The 20,107-nt window shown below is 43.4% G+C and overlaps 3 protein-coding genes across 3 annotated transcripts; all 3 read right to left on the bottom strand.

Annotated features, from left to right (window-relative positions):
• Positions 1 to 672: 672 nt before the first annotated feature.
• On the bottom strand, positions 673 to 1,665 carry LOC132871386 (trace amine-associated receptor 13c-like). The gene has a single exon (XM_060905508.1). The coding sequence runs from the start codon at positions 1,663 to 1,665 to the stop codon at positions 673 to 675; it is 993 nt and encodes a 330-aa protein (XP_060761491.1).
• An 11,263-nt stretch (positions 1,666 to 12,928) lies between these two features.
• Positions 12,929 to 13,921, bottom strand: LOC132871394 (trace amine-associated receptor 13c-like). Its single transcript, XM_060905519.1, has one exon. It carries the CDS (start codon positions 13,919 to 13,921, stop codon positions 12,929 to 12,931), a length of 993 nt encoding a protein of 330 aa, XP_060761502.1.
• A 4,792-nt stretch (positions 13,922 to 18,713) lies between these two features.
• On the bottom strand, positions 18,714 to 19,706 carry LOC132871400 (trace amine-associated receptor 13c-like). The gene has a single exon (XM_060905532.1). It carries the CDS (start codon positions 19,704 to 19,706, stop codon positions 18,714 to 18,716), a length of 993 nt encoding a protein of 330 aa, XP_060761515.1.
• Between the last annotated feature and the right edge of the window lie 401 nt (positions 19,707 to 20,107).

The following is a 20,107-nucleotide window of genomic DNA, read 5'->3' on the forward strand; positions in this document are numbered from 1 at the left end:
GGTGAGGGTGGAGCTTGGGAGACTGCGTCCAGGGAAAGCAGCAGGCCCAAACGGTGTGTGTCCAAGGCTCCTGAAGGACTGTGCAGCCCAGCGAGCTGAGCCCCTCTGGTGGGTCTTCAACATGAGTCTATGACTAGGCAAAGTTCCAGTGCAGTTGAAAACATCCTGTCTCGTACCGATGCCCAAAGTAGGGTGACCAGTTGAGATAAACGATTACTGCCCGGTGGCCTTAACATCCTATATTATGAAGACCCTGGAGTGTCTGGTTCTCCACCTCATGAGGCCAGAGGTCACTCATGTATAGAAAGAAGTGATAAAACTGAAAGAAGCTGTGCTACAAGCCTGGAAACCCATTACAAAAATACAACAACAGTTTGGTGATGTCACAGGGTTACCGGCTTGATGTAGTTATTGCAAACAAGGGATATGCAACCAAATATTAAGTGTTAATTACTTTAATTTACCTAAAGACTATCAGTTTGTATACTTTGGCACACCAGTGGTGTCATGTTCTTGTCTTTTTAATACATCTATATGTAAATATCAGGAAATGAAAGCTGAAATATAGATTAAGGACTGTTTTATATATATATAAAACATATTTAATATATGGCATAATGAACGTAATCGAAAGAATATTTGGGAACATCAAGTGGAGTAGAAAAAGGCTGTTCATGAAAGTACGTTTATTAATGCAGAGTCTGTTTGGAATATTTGCAGAGTGATAATTAATTTAATGCACCTCCTAAACCATGGATAAAACAGAGCATAAATAAATGGATTCATGGTGGAATTAAGATAAATTATGAAAATGACTGTATGAAAAGTTGCTTGCTGGACTTCAATAATATCACCTAATAAGCTGTAAATAAAATATGGAAGTAAACACACTAGAAATACAGAAACTAAAATGCCGAGGACTTTAGCTGCTTTTCTCTCAGATTTCATCGAGTGCGATGTGATTTTCTGTGTTTCAGGCCGTGTGTGATTATTAAGCTCTCTGATCACAGTGGCATGTTTTTTAGCAATCACAAAAACCCGAGTATACAATATGATTATGACAGAAAGTGGAAAGATAAATGAAAATACAATATCAATTACATACCAAACCTCATTTAGTAAGTAAAAACACTCTCCAGGACACAGTAAAATATTCATGAAGATTCCAGTGAAATATAAGAGTGCCAAGTTATAGACCATCACTACACCCCAGTCAAAAATAATTACAACGAGAATAATCCTCACAGAGACATGGTTCATGTAGAGAAAGGGGATTGAGAGAGCCAAATATCGATCCACAGCAATCAGAGCAATATTATAGATGGACACGATTGTGAGGAATCCATTAATCAATAAAAAACTGGGACAGAAATCTCTCCCAAATATCCAGCATGACTCGATTATCCACATTAACATCGGCGGCATTACAATAGCACCAACAAAGAAATCCGACACGGCCAGAGAGAGCACGAGCATGTTTGTTGGTGTGTGAAGCTGCTTGAAGTGAAATACAGAGATGATGACGAGCAGATTTCCACACACTGTTAGAAGAACCACAGCAGCTGAACACACGTACAGTAAGATATAAGCAGCAGGAGATACAGATCTCTCTGGACAGGAGAAATTCATACAGCGATCAGATCGGTTCAAGTCCATCAGGTTCATGAATACATCATTTCACTAATGCCTACAGAGCTTCAAGGAAAACAATAACTAATTAAATGACTTATGACTCAAACAGCCCTGGTGATTTTATAGTTCAGAAATTGATCACGCCTCCCCAGTTTCTTTGACAACATAATAAATGATGTCATGCTTTGTTGAGAAAAAGGCCTAGTTGGTACAGGCCAGAGAATAATATACACCATCATGGCAAATTTCATGTAACAAAGCCTACATATAAACAAAGTTGTTATGTTAGGAACCTGCCCTATGGATAATGAAAGTTTTAAAAAGGGTGATGAAAAGACATCTTATGAATAAATCAAGATGCCAGAGTGGGTGTATGTCCCTGTCACTTCATAGTTTCATTTCAAACTACTATCAACAAGATTTCTATTGATATTCAGTGTCTGTGTGCAGGCACTTATGGATGCAGTCGCAGGGGAGAACGGGTGTGTCACAAACTGGCAGCCAAATCCAAATCGTGAGACAAATGATGAGGTCACAGTCGAGCAAGAGGTCGGTCGATGTGCAGACAGTATGTCAGAGATTAGGCGAGCGTTCAGAGTCAGGGATTAACAGAAAATAGGGTCAGAGTCACTGAGAGTCAGCTAGGAACAACAGCTCAGTATAATCAGGTATGGATAAACTGAACCATACATCACAATGTGTGTGTTTGCTGTCCTTAAATAGGTGGAGCTGATTACAGGAACTATGGAACACGTGTGTCTTCAATCAATATTCGGCAGAGGGAGGGCACTCAACACCCCAAGGTGCTCATTCTGGGAGCACTTTCTTTTCTGGGGAGACCTCTTTTCCTGGGTGCTGGCTTTTTGGGATGTTTGGTATAGAATTCTTGAGTGAGAAGCGAGTCTAGGATAATGTTGGCAAGCACCCAGCTGCATTCCTCTGGACCATACCCCTCCCACTCCACCAGATATTCCAGGTTGCCATGTCTACAATGGGAGTTATACTGGTTGTTCCTCCAGTTCTACGGGCAAGGGAGGTTCACTGGCTGGTTGAGTGGTGAACAGGGGTCCTTGTATGGCAGGTTTGAGGCATGACACATGAAAAGTAGGTGACCGGCATCAATGTTGTGGGAGCTCAAGTCTGTAAGACACTTTGTTAATTCTGTGGAGGATTTTGAAAGGACCCATGTATCAGGCATGGAGCTTATGCCCTGTGTTGGGATCTCACAGGTCTTTTGTGGACACCCCCACACCATCTCCAGGTGAGTCCACAGGTGTTTCCCCTCTGTGCTTGTCCGCATAGAGTTTATACCTACCGGCCACCTGTTCTAGCCTCTGGTGAACACTTTGCCACACTTGTTCACTTCTTCAGAACCAGGAGTCCACTGCCAGGATTTGTAAGGGTGAGTCGTCCCATGGAAACAATGGTGGCTGATATCTAAGGATGCACCGGAATGGTGTGAGCTGGGTGGCAGAGTGTTTCATAGAATTTTGGGTGTATTCAGCCCAGGGCAGGAATTGTGACCAGTCTTTTGGGTTTCCAGAGATAACACCCTCAGGCAGCGCCCGATCTCCTGATTGGCGCATTCCACTTGGCCATTGGACTGTGGGTGGTGTCTTGAGGTTAGACTCACCAAAACCCCTAGCTTGTCAATGAACTTAGTCCACACCCTGGAAGTGAACTGGGGGCCCCATTCACTTACAATGTCCTCAGGGATCCCATAGTACTGGAGGACATGTCAGGAGAGGAGTTTGGTGGTTTCAAAGGCAGTGGGTAGACTAGCCAAGGGGATGAGCCTTAACACCTTGGAGAATCGGTCAATGACCACCATGATGACTGTGTTGTTCTGTGAATTGGGTAGATCCATGATGAAATCTATGGCCAGATGGGACCAGGGTCTTTGGGGTGTAGCCAGCGGACAGAGTTTACCCATGGGTGGAGCCAAAGGTACCTTGGCTTAGGCAGAGGCAGAGCAAGTGGAAACGAACCTGTCGAACTCAGACATCATGTTCTCCCACCAATACCTAGTTCAGATGAGCTGATATGTACGTTGACTACTGGGATGTCCAGTCGCAGGGGATGAATGAGCCCAGGTAATGAGTTGGCCTTGGAACTGTGGTGGGATGAACACAAGACCAGGAGGACAGGCTTCTGGAGGGTCGCAAGGTTGGGCTTGAACTATTTCCTTGTCAATTTCCCATGTGATGGCATTAGCAAAACACTTACAATGTCTTGCAAAAGTATTCATCCCACTTCATGTTTGTCCTGTTTTGTTGCATTACAAGCTGGAATTAAAATGGATTTTTTTTGGGGGGGAGTGAGCACCATTTGATTTACACAACATGCTTAACACTTTAAAAAGTGCAAATTGTTTTTTATTGTGACAAAAACAATACTTAAGATGAAAAAACAGAAATCTGGAGTGTGCATAGGCATTCACCCTCACCAAAGCCAATACTTTGTAGAGCCACCTTTGTAGAGCAATTACAGCTGCAAGTCTCTTGGGGTATGTCTCTATTAGCTTAGCATATCTAGCCAATGGGATTTTTGCCCTTTCCTCAAAGCAAAATTGCTCCAACTCTTCAAGTTAGATGGGTTGCGTCGGTGTACAGCAACCTTCAAGTTATGCCTCAGATTCTCAACTGGATTGAGGTCTGGGCTTTGACTCTGCCATTCCAAGACATTTAAATGTTTCCCTTTAAACCAGTGTAATGTAGCTTTAGCAGTGTATTTAGGGTCATTGTCCTGTTAGAATGTGAACCTTTGTCCCAGTCTTAAAACTCTGGCTGACTCAAACAGGTTTTCCTCCAGAACTGCTCCATATTTAGTGCCATCCATCTTTCCTTCAATTCTGACCAGCTTTCTTGTCGCTGCAGATGAAAAACATCCCCACAGCATGATGCTGCCACCACCATGGCTCACTGTAGGTATGGTGTTCTCAGAGTGATGGAAAGTTTTGCGTTTGCACCACATATCGTGTTTCCCATGATGGCCAAAAAGATCAACTTTAGTCTCATTTGACCAGAGAATCTTCTTCCATGTATTTGGGGAATCTGCCACATACTGTTAGGCAAACGCCAAATGTGTTTTCTTATATATTTTTTTCATTAAGCATTGGCTTTTTTCTGGCTGCTCTTCCATAAAGCCCTGGTCTGTGGAGCGTATGGCTTAAAGTGGTCCTATGGACAGATACTCCCATCTCTGCTGTGGATCTTTGCAGCTCCTTCAGTGTTATTTTTGGTGTTTTTGTTGCATCTCTGATTAATGCCCTCCTTGCCTGGTCTGTGAGTTTTGGTGGGTGGCCTTCTCTTGTCAGGTTTGTAGTGGTGCCATAATCTTTCCATCTTGCTACATTTGATTTAATTGTGCTCTGTGGGATATTCAAAGTTTGGGATATTTTTTATAACCCAACCCTGATCTATACTTCTCCACAACTTTGTCTCTGACCTGTTTGGAGGCTCCTTGGTTATCATATTGCTTGCTTAATAATGTTGCAGAGTCAGGGGCCTTCCAGAACAGGTTGATTTAAGCAGACATCATGTCACAGATCATATGACACTTTATTGCACACAGGTGGATCTTAATCAACTAATTATGTGACTTATGAAGTTAACTGGTTGGACCAGCTCTTATTTAGGGATTTCATATGAAAGGGGTGAATACCTATGCACACTCCAGATTTCTGTTTTTTCCTCTTAATTATTGTTTGTCTCGCAATAAAAAACATTTTGCACCTTTAAAGTGGTAGGCATGTTGTGTAAATAAAATGATGCGAACCCCCCCAAACAAGCCATTTTTATTCCAGGTTGTAATGCAACAAAATGGGACAAACATCAAGGGGGATAAATACTTTTGTAAAACAATGTAGGTTGCAGGATAGGAGTGGGTTCTTGGTTGATGGTTGTAGATGTGTGAATTCTGGATCACGCATTGGTCTTAGTGTTTCTGGAATTAGTAAGGTTGGAGATGGTGACCTGGAAAGGTGTGAAGAAGAGTGCCCACCTTGCCTGACATGGATTCAGCCATTTGGCTGTCTTTAGATTTTCAAGGTTCTTAGGATCAGAGAGAATAAGAAATGGATGTGTGGCCCCCTCAAGCCAGTGTCTCCATTCCTCTAGGGAAAGCTTTACTGCAAGAAGTTCCAGATTCCTGATGTCATAATTCTGTGTAGACGTTGAGATTTTCTTCAAAAAAAAAGGCAACAGGGTGTAGCTTGGGCTTCTCCCCAAAGCGCTGTGACAACACCTCTCCCATTTCTGTCTCGGAGGCATCTACAGCCACGATGGTTGATTTTGAAGGATCTGGATGTCTGAGAATTGGTGTTATTGTGATGGCTGATTTGAGCTCTTTGAAGGCATCCTCCGCAGCCTTGTTCCACTCGAGGTGCTTGGGACATTTCTTAAGCAAGATGGTGAACCCTCTGATGAACCGGTGTGAGGGTTGTGGCAGGAAGGGCATCTGGCTTAAAATTATGCTCCAGTGATTATGACATGGCTCAAGAGGGTCCAAATGGAGCCGGAATGGCAGCAGTGCTGGACAAGGGAGAAGAAGATAATGATGAATATACAGTAAAAGCAATATTTGGGAACATGATCAGGTGGAATTAAAACAAAACAAAACAAAACAAAAAACCCAGCTGTTTATGAAAATACACTGATTAATGCAGAGTCTGTTTGGAATATTTGCAGAGTGATAATTAATTTAATGCACCTCCTGAACGACGAGTAAAACAGAGCATAAATAAATGGATTAATGGTGGAATTAAGACAAATTATGAAAATGATTGTATGAAAAGTTTCTTGCTGGACTTCAATAACATAATCTAAAACTCTGTAAATATAATATGGAAGTAAACACACCAGAAATACAGAAACTAAAATGCCGAGGACTTTAGCTGCTTTTCTCTCAGATTTCATCAAGTGTGATGTGATTTTCTGTGTTTCAGGCCGTGTGTGATTATTAAGCTCTCTGATCGCAGTGGCATGTTTCTTAGCAATCACAAAAACCCCAGTATACAATATGATTATGACAGAACATGGAAAAATAAATGTTATTACAAGATCAGTTACAGACAAAACCTCATTTACAAAGTAAAAACACTCTCCAGGACACAGTAAAACATTCATGAAGTTTCCATTGAAATATAAGAGTGCCAAGTTATAGAACATCACTACACCCCAGTCAGCGGGCTGGTGATGTCCGAATAATTAGTTATAAACCTACGATAATAGCCAGCCAGCCCCAGGAACTGTCTCACCCCCTTTTTGATCTTGGGCCTCGGGCAGGCCGCAATTGCTGCCGTCTTATTAATTTGGGGACGCACCTGCCCGTTGCCCAAGTGGAAGCCCAGATACCGTACTTCCACCCGCCCAATCGCACACTTCTTTGGGTTGGCTGTGAGCCCCGCTCACCTCAGCGACCTAAGGACGGCCCTCAGATGTTCGAGGTGCCGCTGTCAGTCATTACTATAGATGATGATGTCATCTAAATACGCGGCTGCATAAGTGGCATGAGGGCGGAGGATTTTGTCCATCAGCCGCTGAAACGTAGCGGGCGCCCCAAACAGCCCAAACGGAAGGGTGACGAATTGGTGTAAACCAAACAGTGTGGAAAAGGCAGTTTTTTCTCAGGATAGTGGAGTCAAGGGGATCTGCCAATATCCCTTCGTCAAATCCTGCGTCGAATAAAAGCGAGCAGTTCCGAGTCGATCGAGCAACTCATCAATATGAGGCATTGGGTACGCGTCGAATTTAGACACCGCATTGACTTTTCTATAGTCCACACAGAACTGGACCGACCTGTCGGCCTTGGGTACCATGACCACCGGGCTGCTCTAGTCACTGTGGGACTCCTCGACGATGCCCATTTCGAGCATAGTCTGAAGTTCTTCCCGAACCACCTTTTTTTTTGTGTTCGGGTAGCCTGTAAGGGCGGCTACGCACTACCACCCCCGGGGCGTCTCTATGTGGTGCTCTATGAGGTTAGTGTGACCGGGCAGGGACGAGAACACATCCGAAAACTCGGTCTGCAACTGTGCGACCTCCATGAGTTAGGTCGGGGAGAGGTGGTCTCCACAGGGGACCGGAGAGGTATATGATGCCAATGTCCCTTTTTGAACCTCCGGCCCCAGCTCTGCCTTCTCTGGAACCACCGACACCAATACCACGGTGACCTCCTCATTCCAGAGTTTAAGCAGATTGAGGTGGTAAATCTGTAGCGCCCCACCCCTGTCCATTCGCCTCACCTCATAGTCGACGTCCCTGACTCGCAGTGTGACCTCAAAGGGTCCTTGCCACTTGGCGATCAATTTGGAGCTCGACGTGGGCAACAGTATGAGTACCTTATCTCCCGGTGTGAACTCTCTATGGCGCGTACCCTTGTTTGCATACCCTGCCGCAAATTCTCCTGAGTTAGGTGGGTGAGCGTGTGGAGTTTTGCGCGCAGGTCCATAACATACTGAATTTCATTCTTACTTTGTGAAGGTCCCGCCTCCCAATTTTCCTGCAGCACGTCCAGGATGCCGCGCGGCTCACGCTCATATAATAATTAGAATGGGGAGAACCCCGTGGAGGCTTGGGGGACCTCTCGCACTGAGAACAGCAAGGGTTCGAGCCACTTATCCCAATTACGTGCGTCCTCACTTACGAATTTCTTAATAATATTTTTGAGGGTGCGGTTGAACTGTTCTTCTAAACCGTCCGTTTGTGGGTGATACACGCTGGTGCGGATTGGCTTAATCCCCAGTAACCAATACAGTTTGCGCAGTGTTCATGACATAAACGAAGTGCCTTGATCAGTCAGAATCTCTTTCGGGATTCCAACTCGGGAGATGACGCGGAAGAGTGCCTCTGCAATACTGCATGCGGAGATATTGCGCAGAGGCACTGCTTCCGGGTATCACGTTGCATAGTCCACCAGAACTAATATAAAGCGGTACCCTCGTGCTGACCGATCTAATGGCCCGACGAGATCCATCCCAATTCTCTCAAACGGGGTCTCGATTAACGGTAGAGGGCGCAAAGGCGCTTTTGGAATGGCCGCTGGATTTACTAACTGGCATTCGCGGCATGCCGTACACCACCTACGGACATCGCCGTGAATCCCCGGCCAATAGAATTGTGCCATTATTCGGGCTAGTGTTTTATCCTGCCCCAAGTGTCCAGCCATGGGATTAAAGTGAGCTGCCTGGAATACTAATTCCCGACGGCTCTTCGGAATTAAAAGCTGCGTGACTCGCTCTTTAGTTTGAGTGTCCTGTGTCACTCGGTATAATCTATCCTTCATAATCGCGAAGTAGGGGAAGGATGGGGTGGCGTTCGGCTGGAGCGTTTGACCATCGATTACTCTCACTTGGTCAAACGCATGCCACAGAGTCTCGTCTCGTGACTGCTCTAATGGGAAATCCGTGAGGGATTCCCCAATAGAGAGAGGAGGAGCTGGCGGCTCCTCACTCTGACGCGGAGAAGATCTAGACAGCTCTGTGACAGCTGCTCCCACCAAAGCGACCCCAGGACCTCCCCCTGTCAAATGGCAGGACCCACTCTCTACTAGGCGCATCATTAAACCCCGAAATCCCGGCCTATCAGTCCCCAAAATTAAAGAGTGGGTAAGGCGAGGATTAACCGCCGCCTTCACTATAAATATTTCCCCTCTGAAAATAATGTGGACCGACACCAAAGGGTAGCGGTGAACATCCCCATGCACACACAACACCTTCACCCCTTGTGCTCCCCCCAATGCCTCGTTTTGAACCAGGCTTTGGCGAATTGAGGTCTGATTACAACCAGAATCCACCAACGCCTGATATGTAGCCCCTTGGATACTCACCGGTATTCGATATGCTCCGGCCCGATCGAGGGCGGTCTCTGGCACATTGGGGATCCGAACCACCACGCCCACTTCCATTGCTGTGCACTGCTGTTGAAGGTGGCCCGGCTCCCCGCAGTGCCAGCAAATCGGCCCGGGCTTTCCCTCTGCACCGGTGATCTGGGGGCTCACTCACCTGAGGTGGGGGAGAGACAGACACAGAAGGGAGAAACGGGAGGGCACCACGGGTGCGGCGGGCCGGCTGGGGTGGTGCCGGCCCCCGCCTCCGCGGTGGGGGAATGGGGCGAGGACGGGACACAGGAGGAGGGGGAGAGAGAGAGAGAGAGAGAAGAGGAGAGAAGAGAAGATGCCATTTGCTGTCCTGCCGCCGGGACATCCGCCAAATGATCCTCCGCCAGCTCGACTGCCTGATCCAGCGACGCCGGGCGGTGGCACTGGACCCACTCCGCGGTTCCTGCTGGTAAGCGGGCGATGAACTGTTCCAGTACCACCTGGTCGATGATTCCCTCGGCGTCGCGATCGTTGGCCCTCAACCACTGCCAGCAGGCGTCCCGGAGCTGCTGGCCGAATGCGAACGGCTGGCCGACTTTCTCCAATCGCAGCGCGCGGAAGCGCCTGCGCTGTTGTTCCGGTGTGCGCCCCACGCGCTGGAGGACGGCCCGGCGGAGGTCCGCATAGGCCAGCCGGCGGTCGGCGGGGAGCTGTAGTGCGGCCAGCTGTGCCTCTCCCGTTAGTAGGGGGAGGAGGCGTGCCGCGCGCTGCTCCATCGGCCACCCCCAGGCTATGGCGACCTGTTCAAACAACGTGAAGAACGCCTCGGGGTCGTCCTGCGGGCCCATCTTGGTGACAGTGAGGGGAGATGGGCCCGCGGCCGGAGCGCTGGTGGACCCCGCCGACGCGAGGAGATGCCGGAACGCCTCGCGATCTTCCTGCGGGGCCAGCACCAGGGCTTCGAAGCGCTGCTTTTGTTCCTTTCGGAGTGTGACGAGCGCCTGGTGCTGGCTTTGCTGAGCCGTGGCAAGGGTGTGGACCAGGTCGGCGAACGGGGAGGATTCCATGGTGCTGCTGGGTTGGTGCTCCACTCCCGGGTTTCGGCACCACTGTAGTATGTTCCCTATGTGTGGTTGGAGCACAGAGGATGGCAGGACAGAGATCAGGTTCACAACTCGGCTTTATTGCCACACTTTTCAGTCTAACAGTATGCAATTACTAACACAGACACACACAGACACACAATCGGCGTCTGGTTAAGGGATGAGCTCCTTCCACTCTCGCGCTCCCTCCTGATATAGGGCGCGGTCACTGGGAAGACACAAACACAGGTTAATTGCTCTCAGGTGTAGTGATTCTGCCACTTACCTTCCCTGACACCGCCCTCCTGTCACAGACTGGCGCTTGACCACGCCCCCGCTGCCATAGTCACCAAAAAGGTCAAAATCATTTTTTTTGCAATATCTTCCTTCATATTCATCATATTTACTTCAAACTAAATCCAAAATGTTCATCTTTCAATTCTGCTTCCATTGATATGGTACATGATGGGGTATCTCTCATAGTTTCTTTGTGGTTGGGGGTCAAATATCAGGCAGGTCAAGTCATTGGTGCTACCACGCAGGGTCTGTTTTGCCTGGCAACACTTGTTATTATAATTATTATTTTAGCCAATCAGGGGTGCAGATAGGATTTTTGAACTGGGGGGGACTGAGCTGTCAGCAAATGATTACATTTTGTGAAAATGCATATAATATATATATCTCATCTCATCTCATTATCTCTAGCCGCTTTATCCTTCTACAGGGTCGCAGGCAAGCTGGAGCCTATCCCAGCTGACTACGGGCGAAAGGCGGGGTACACCCTGGACAAGTCACCAGGTCATCACAGGGCTATAATATATATATATATATATATATATATATATATATATATATATATATATATATATATATATATATATATACTGTATGTACTGAAGCTTCAATATACATTAGAATTGTGAGATTTCTAACTGAATGAACATTGGTATGCAATGGCCTACCTGGTCAACACTAGCCATACATGATCAAATTGTTATTTGTCTGGTATATTAATCAGGCTCCAAAATTTCATGTCTTCTGCATGTTTTATTTAAACATTTGCTGAGCTCAGCAGGATGAAGAATATCATCACAAAAACTTTTACTGTAACTTCTAACAAAAAGGGAATGTCCAAAAATAAATTTAAAAAAAAAAATTGAAATGATTCACACTCGTGCCTTCAGGTAAGTGCAAATGCCTTCTTATTATTGTCAGACTAGCTACTCAACATTATCAAAAGAATATCTGCCACATCTGGGAAAATTAACAGGCAATATGATACTTACATTGCTCAGTTTTTGAAAAAAACGCTGTAATTGTTTTTTTATTTTTTCATTGTTGACCCCACCAGGTATTGCCTGCAGGCCAGGATGATGTTAACATCTTAAATCTTATAATTTCAGTTAACAGTTGCTGCTGACTAAAATAACATTATACATAAAAATAAAAACATTAAAAGATATTCACCTACAGCCTAGAATGCTGTTATTTTACATTTAGCCTACTTCAGGTAAGTCCAAATTCCTTCTTATTATTATCAGACTAGCTACTCAACATTACAAAACAAGTATTTGGCTCTCCCACCATCACTTCAGATGCTGCTCCTGCTCCAGAAATGCTCCACTGTCCACTCTACTGTCTCCTGTATGCAACAGCTCCCCTACCAATGCAGCTGCAACACCCACCACTTCTGGTTACCTGCCCCCATCCTTCACAGTTGATGAGGTAAGGGTGGAGCTTGGGAGACTGCGTCCAGGGAAAGCAGCAGGCCCAAACGGTGTGTGTCCAAGACTCCTGAAGGACTGTGCAGCCCAGCGAGCTGAGCCCCTCTGGTGGCTCTTCAACATGAGTCTATGACTAGGCAAAGTTCCAGTGCAGTGGAAAACATCCTGTCTCATACCGATGCCCAAAGTAGGGTGACCAATTGAGATAAACGATTACTGCCCGGTGGCCTTAACATCCTATATTATGAAGACCCTGGAGTGTCTGGTTCTCCACCTCATGAGGCCAGAGGTCACTCATGTATAGAGAGAAGTGATAAAACTGAAAGAAGCTGTGCTACAAGTCTGGAAACCCATTACAAAAATACAACAACAGTTTGGTGATGTCACAGGGTTACCGGCTTGATGTAGTTATTGCAAACAAGGGATATGCAACCAAATATTAAGTGTTAATTACTTTAATTTACCTAAAGACTATCAGTCTGTATACTTTGGCACACCAGTGGTGTCATGTTCTTGTCTTTTTAATACATCTATATGTAAATATCAGGAAATGAAAGCTGAAATATAGATTAAGGACTGTTTTATATATATATAAAACATATTTAATATATGGCATAATGAACGTAATCGAAAGAATATTTGGGAACATCAAGTGGAGTAGAAAAAGGCTGTTCATGAAAGTACGTTTATTAATGCAGAGTCTGTTTGGAATATTTGCAGAGTGATAATTAATTTAATGCACCTCCTAAACCATGGATAAAACAGAGCATAAATAAATGGATTCATGGTGGAATTAAGATACATTATGAAAATGACTGTATGAAAAGTTGCTTGCTGGACTTCAATAACATCACCTAATAAGCTGTAAATAAAATATGGAAGTAAACACACTAGAAATACAGAAACTAAAATGCCGAGGACTTTAGCTGCTTTTCTCTCAGATTTCATCGAGTGTGATGTGATTTTCTGTGTTTTAGACCGTGTGTGATTATTAAGCTCTCTGATCGCAGTGGCATGTTTCTTAGCAATCACAAAAACCCGAGTATACAATATGATTATGACAGAAAGTGGAAAGATAAATGAAAATACAATATCAATTACAGACCAAACCTCATTTAGTAAGTAAAAACACTCTGCAGGACACAGTAAAACATTCATGAAGATTCCATTGAAATATAAGAGTGCCAAGTTATAGACCATCACTACACCCCAGTCAAAAATAATTACAACGAGAATAATCCTCACAGAGACATGGTTCATGTAGAGAAAGGGGTTTGAGAGAGCCAAATATCGATCCACAGCAATCAGAGCAATATTATAGATGGACACGATTGTGAGGAATCCATTAATCAATAAAAAACTGGTACAGAAATCTCTCCCAAATATCCAGCATGACTCGATTATCCAGATTAACATCGGCGGCATTACAAAAGCACCAACAAAGAAATCCGACACGGCCAGAGAGAACACGAGTGTGTTTGTTGGTGTGTGAAGCTGCTTGAAGTGAAAAACAGAGATGATGACGAGCAGATTTCCACACACTGTTAGAAGAACCACAGCAGCTGAACACACGTACAGTAAGATATAAGCAGCAGGAGATACAGATCTCTCTGGACAGGAGAAATTCACACAGCGATCAGATTGGTTCAAGTCCATCAGGTTCATGAATACAACATTTCACTAATGCCTACAGAGCTTCAAGGAAAACAGTATCTAATTAAATGACTTATGACTCAAACAGCCCTGGTGATTTTATAGTTCAGAAATTGATCACGCCTCCCCAGTTTCTTTGACAACATAATAAATGATGTCATGCTTTGTTGAGAAAAAGGCCTCGTAGGTACAGGCCAGAGAATAATATACACCATCATTCCAAATTTCATGTAACAAAGCCTACATATAAACAAAGTTGTTATGTTAAGAACCTGCCTTATGGATAATGAAAGTTTTAAAAAGGGTGATGAAAAGACATCTTATGAATAAATCAAGATGCCAGAGTGGGTGTATGTCCCTGTCACTTCATAGTTTCATTTCAAACTACTATCAAGAAGATTTCTATCGATATCCAGTGTCTGTGTGCAGGCACTTATGGATGCAGTCGCAGGGGAGAACGGGTGTGTCACAAACTGGCAGCCAAATCCAAATCGTGAGACAAATGATGAGGCCACAGATTCCGGTACCACGTGACCGACTGCCAGTATAGACCCCTTTCACATGACGTCACCGCACCGCGAGATTTTGTTAGGCGCCATATTGGAAGACCAAGTACATGCATTCACAATATAAAACAAAGTACGAGCGAGAGTAAAGTGACACGATGGATGATAATTCAGGTTATGTGAGTACATTACCAGCTGCAGAAAGGGCACGGTATGTGGAGAAACTGGCTGTGATTGATGGGTTTGACCCATATGATAAGACTCAGAAAAAAATTATGTGAATCCAAGCACACAGTTTAACGCAAAAGTTCGTTTATATCCCAACCTTGTCAGCTGTCAGATTTATGTTAATGGACCCGGTAAGCTGGTAAATAATATATATATTTTTTTCTTTACCAAATTCTAACAGAAAACGAGAGCGCCTGAAAGGGAAAACCGAGCCGAGCCGCCTCACGGCTGTAATGCAAATTGCTTTCCTCCTCGGTATACAAGTGCGCTTCCATTGCAGGGAAAAAGAAATTACATTTTGCCACCTATGTAGTCCACTCTTTAAACAAATAGGAGTCATTCAGGATTCAGCCATGTTTTTGCTCCGTGTTTTTACTCGACCAAAGTTATACAGTATTATGATCTTTAAATTGCATAAATAAAACCATTTGGTGAAACTTTGAAGAAGAGATTGTACTGGTTTAAAGTTTTTACCGAACGTTTTCATGTCGACTCCAATTAATACACTAGTAGAATCGATGACTAGTTTAGTAGGCCAAAACGTTTTTCAATTTTTGACTGTACCAGCCTGAAAAAACTTGCGACAGTCAAATGGAAAAAAAGCAACCTGGTCATGTTGTACTCGACTAATCTATGACTGATGAGTATAGTCAGTGATACTAGTACTGATACAATAAAACAGACGACTGTAATCTGGTAGGCAGCACGATTTATATTATTTCTCCGTGTCAGATACATAAGGAGGACCGGACACCAATTCTGCCATCTGTTTGCTACCCAGACATTGTAAACTATTTGTTGCTTACACCCACTGCCTACACTGCTGATGACTTGAAAGCCTACAAAGGCCTACAGGCTTACAATTATGTTGTTAGTGGCTTGGTTCGTGATATTACAGCTGTTATTCAGAATAACCTACACATAGTTATGGCCAAGGTAATCTTGTTGATATTTATCTTTTAATAATATATCTTTTCAGTTGAAAAATTAGTACTTTTTGTTACTATTAAGGTATCCATAATTTAGGTTAATTTATCCAAATTATACATATGTATTTATGATATATGCCTACACAACAACTATGTTTTATTTATATAATAGGAGGGAGAGCAAGCCCCAAACCATCCTAAATTATTATTATTATTATTATTATTATTATTATTATTATTATTAAATTGTACAAGTCTGGGAGGCTTGCTCCTCATACAGTTATCAACTTGAGGCCAATTTAGCATGTTTTAAATCTGAATTTCTTGCGTTTGCTTACCTCAAAGTGTCCGCAGATCATGCACAGACTTATCCATTATATCCACAGTTTTTTGCCAAGTCTCACACAGGTTTCATTCAAGTCTACTGTTGGGCCAATAAATCATAAATAAAAGAGCTCAGATTTGTTTGTTTAAGTCGTTTGCCACTCCACTTTATTCTCGTGGGTTCACATACCGCTGCCCTAATCACGAGTTTGTTGGTCTTCCAAAATGGCGCAGGGTCTGTTTACTTCCAGTTTCGGGTGACGTCAGTGAAAGTGGTCTATAGACCCTTTTCACGTGACGTCATGACAAATGCGGCCGCCATTTTGGACATGTACTACCAGTAGTTTACCACAGCCAACATTGAGGAATGGCAGCAAAGAAAGTTTTTACTTTCAGCAAGACTTCCATCATGCCACTATATTGTTGTGCACCTGGATGTAGTAACCATCAACAAACAAGGCAAGGTTTATCATTTTATCGGATCTCAATGGAGAAGATGGATAGCGGCCAGTAACAGGAAAGATTGGCAGCCCTCGGCATACCAACGCTTGTGTAGTGACCACTTTGTTGGAGGTAAGACGAATAAAATTAGCCAGAAAAGGCATTACATTGGTGTTAACATTCTGTGGCGGCGAGTGTGTAACCAAATAGGTTAAAATAACCCATTGTAACCTCTTTGTTCTTCTGTAGTAGCTATTGTTGACTAGCTAATGTCAACAAGTAGCTGGTATGTTACTGTAGCAATGTTTACGTTCAGTCATTTGGATGACTGTTAAAACCTTTCAGTCTCAAGTTTTTCCTTTACTGTATTTACTAGTTTACTGTAATTATGATCCGGCAGCTATTTACATCGGATCCAGTATAAATAGCTGCTGGAGCCAACGTCCGAGGTTCCGGAGCGCGCTCCGGCTTGCTCCCCCTCAAATTAAGCAGCGCGCTCCGGCTTGCTCCCAGAGTGCTCCGGCTGAGGTTCCCCTCAAATTAAGCAGCGTGCGCCGGCTTGCTCCCGGAGTGCTCCGGCCGAGGTTCCTCTCAAATTAATTTGCTGCTTAATTTGAGGGGGAGCAAGCCGGAGCGCGCTCCGGAACCTCGGACGTTGGCGTGTATGTGTATGGCGATGGGTTTTTAACGACATAGGTATACAGATCATGTGGACCGAAGTCAGGTAAAGATGAGGGCTTCGTGTACTTCCGTACGTCAGTGAACAATCCTGGTGGAAGCAGGTAAACGTCATTCTCTAAGCCTGCTAACCTCAATTTTTGCAAATACCTCTCCCTCTGCTCGCCCTGTAAATGCCCTACGTCGCTGGATAGTGAAGGTGTTTTCTGCATCTCGCTCCGTTTTCTTTTATGTTTTTCGTTTGTCGCCTTCCTCGCATTCAAACCGATTCGAGCTGAAGTCCACTACATGTCCAAAATGGCGGTCGCGTTTACGAAGGTCATGTGACTGAAAAGGGTCTATAGTTTACTTTAGGTCTGTGGGCTGCACTAATACAGTGTTATGCTCACTGTTTTTCATAGCCAAGAGAAACAAGGAGAGAACATACCAAGTCATTAGGGGAAAAAACTGTGTTGTACTGCAGGATAAAAAATTAAATATTGTTTTTTAAGGCCACAAATACAATGGGTCCACAAAGCCCAGCATCAATAAATGTTGTCTTTAAACCAGTTTGCAAAAGATAAAATGCAATGGCCAGCTAATCAGCCATTTAATGTGTGTAATCTGAATAGCAGTAGCCTAACAATGGCTGTCATTATCAAGTAATTAGGCTCTTGGCCTACTTATGTGTGTCTGCATTTCACTGAATTTAAAACAAGTTAAAACAACTTGAGACATCTGTACTTATTTTATTGGAGCCTACTTTACTCTTTCTATTTCAGCTTTGGTTCAATTAATGTGCTATAAAAACAATGAATGGAGAAGCAATGAATGAAGGCTGCACTAATACAGTGATATGCACACAGATTTTCATAGCCAAGAGAAAAAGGAGAGAACATAACAAATCATTAGGGGGAAAAAACTGTTGTACTGCGGGATATAATTTGAAATATTGTTTTTAAGGCCACAAATGCAAGGGGTCCACCAAATCCAGCACCAATAATGTTGTCTTTAAACAAGTTTGCAAAAGATAAAATGCAATGGCCAGCTAATCAGCCATTTAATATGTGGAATCTTAATAGCAGCCTACCAATGGCTTGCATTATCAGGTAATTAGGCTCTTGCCTACCACACACACAATGAATGGGGAACCCCGGTTGGAATGCAACTTGCAATATAATTCACTTTGTATGGTACTCTTTGCACTCTTTGTAAGTTAGACCTACTTTTGTGTATGTCTCCATTTCACTGAATTTAAAACAAATATCATAACTTTTTGTATTTTACTCTATTTGCACTTTAGTCCAATTTACCCCTACCATAAAAATGAACAGGAGAAATTAATAAATAATGTCACACTAGGCTGGCCTAGTGTAAAATATCAAGGAAACAAAAACTGTCAGCACTGGTTCTCAGAACAACCAAAAAACAGCCAAGCATAACATTGTGTGGTGATAGCAGTGCAACTACTGGCTAACGTTTCATATGAGGGGTTCCCTAAAAGTTCAAGGAACGTTAGCCTTTGTTTGGTTTTTGCTGTAACCAAAGGGAACGTTCTTTAAATGGTAGTTTTTGGTTTGGTTATAACCTAACCTTTAGAGAACCAAATTCTAATGTTCCCTTTACGTCCTCTGTTACTAGGTTAACAGCAATATTTGGGAACATGATCAGGTGGAATTAAAACAAAACAAAAAAACAAACAAAGAAAGCCCCAGCTGTTTATGAAAATACATTGATTAATGCAGAGTCTGTTTGGAATATTTGCAGAGTGATAATTAATTTAATGCACCTCCTGAACCACGGGTAAAACAGAGCATAAATAAATGGATTAATGGTGGAATTAAGACAAATTATGAAAATGATTGTATGAACAGTTTCTTGCTGGACTTCAATAACATAACCTAATAAGCTATAAATAAAATATGGAAGTAAACACACCAGAAATACAGAAACTAAAATGCCGAGGACTTTAGCTGCTTTTCTCTCAGATTTCATCGAGTGTGATGTGATTTTCTGTGTTTTAGACCGTGTGTGATTATTAAGCTCTCTGATCACAGTGGCATGTTTCTTAGCAATCACAAAAACCCGAGTATACAATATGATTATAACAGAAAGTGGAAAGATAAATGAAAATACAATATCAATTACAGACCAAACCTCATTTAGAAAGTAAAAACACTCTCCAGGACACAGTAAAACATTCATGAAGATTCCATTGAAATATAAGAGTGCCATGTTATAGACCATCACTACACCCCAGTCAAAAACAATTACAACACGAGTGATCCTCACAGAGACATGGTTCATGTAGAGAAAGGGGTTTGAGAGAGCCAAATATCGATCAACAGCAATCAGAGCAACATTATAGACGGACACGATTGTGATGAAACCAGAAATCATTAAAAGGTAGAGACAGACGTCTCTCCCAAATATCCAGCATGACTCGATTATCCAGATCAATATCGGCGGCATTAGAAAAGCACCAACGAAGAAATCCGACACGGCCAGAGAGAACACGAGTGTGTTTGTTGGTGTGTGAAGCTGCTTGAAGTGAAAAACAGAGATGATGACGAGCAGATTTCCACACACTGTTAGAAGAACCACACCAGCTGAACACACGTACAGTAAGATATAAGCAGCAGGAGATACAGATCTCTCTGGACAGGAGAAATTCACACAGCGATCAGATTGGTTAAACTCCATCTGATTCATGAATACAGCATTTCACTAATGCCTACAGAGCTAAAAGAAACCCCTCATGTATCACATGCTACGACTGTAAACCAGTGTGTAAGGTCACAGTTGAATAACTTATGGGTCATGCAGCTCTGGTGCTTTTATAGTATAGAAATAGATTACGCCCCCTGAGTTTGAGTGACAGCATAATACATATGAGGTAATATCATACCTTGTTTGAACAAATAGGCAAAGTAGGCATTGTCAGGGTTGGGAGGTTACGTTAAAATATATTCCAATACAATTAGTAATTCGCTGGTTAAAAATGTGGTCAGTAACCTCATCCAAGTATCACAATATTCACGTCATTTGATGAGTTTTTGTCCCCTTTTCTGCTTTAAAGACACAATACTGATGAAATTTCCTCCCAGTGAAAG

The sequence above is a fragment of the Neoarius graeffei genome, chromosome 2 (genome assembly GCF_027579695.1).
Source record: "Neoarius graeffei isolate fNeoGra1 chromosome 2, fNeoGra1.pri, whole genome shotgun sequence".
Taxonomy (NCBI): domain Eukaryota; kingdom Metazoa; phylum Chordata; class Actinopteri; order Siluriformes; family Ariidae; genus Neoarius; species Neoarius graeffei.

What these genes read in the sequence shown, in the direction of transcription:
- LOC132871386 (XM_060905508.1), bottom strand. Translation starts at nt 1,665, where the DNA reads ATGAACCTGATGGACTTGAACCGATCTGATCGCTGTATGAATTTCTCC.
- LOC132871394 (XM_060905519.1), bottom strand. Translation starts at nt 13,921, where the DNA reads ATGAACCTGATGGACTTGAACCAATCTGATCGCTGTGTGAATTTCTCC.
- LOC132871400 (XM_060905532.1), bottom strand. Translation starts at nt 19,706, where the DNA reads ATGAATCAGATGGAGTTTAACCAATCTGATCGCTGTGTGAATTTCTCC.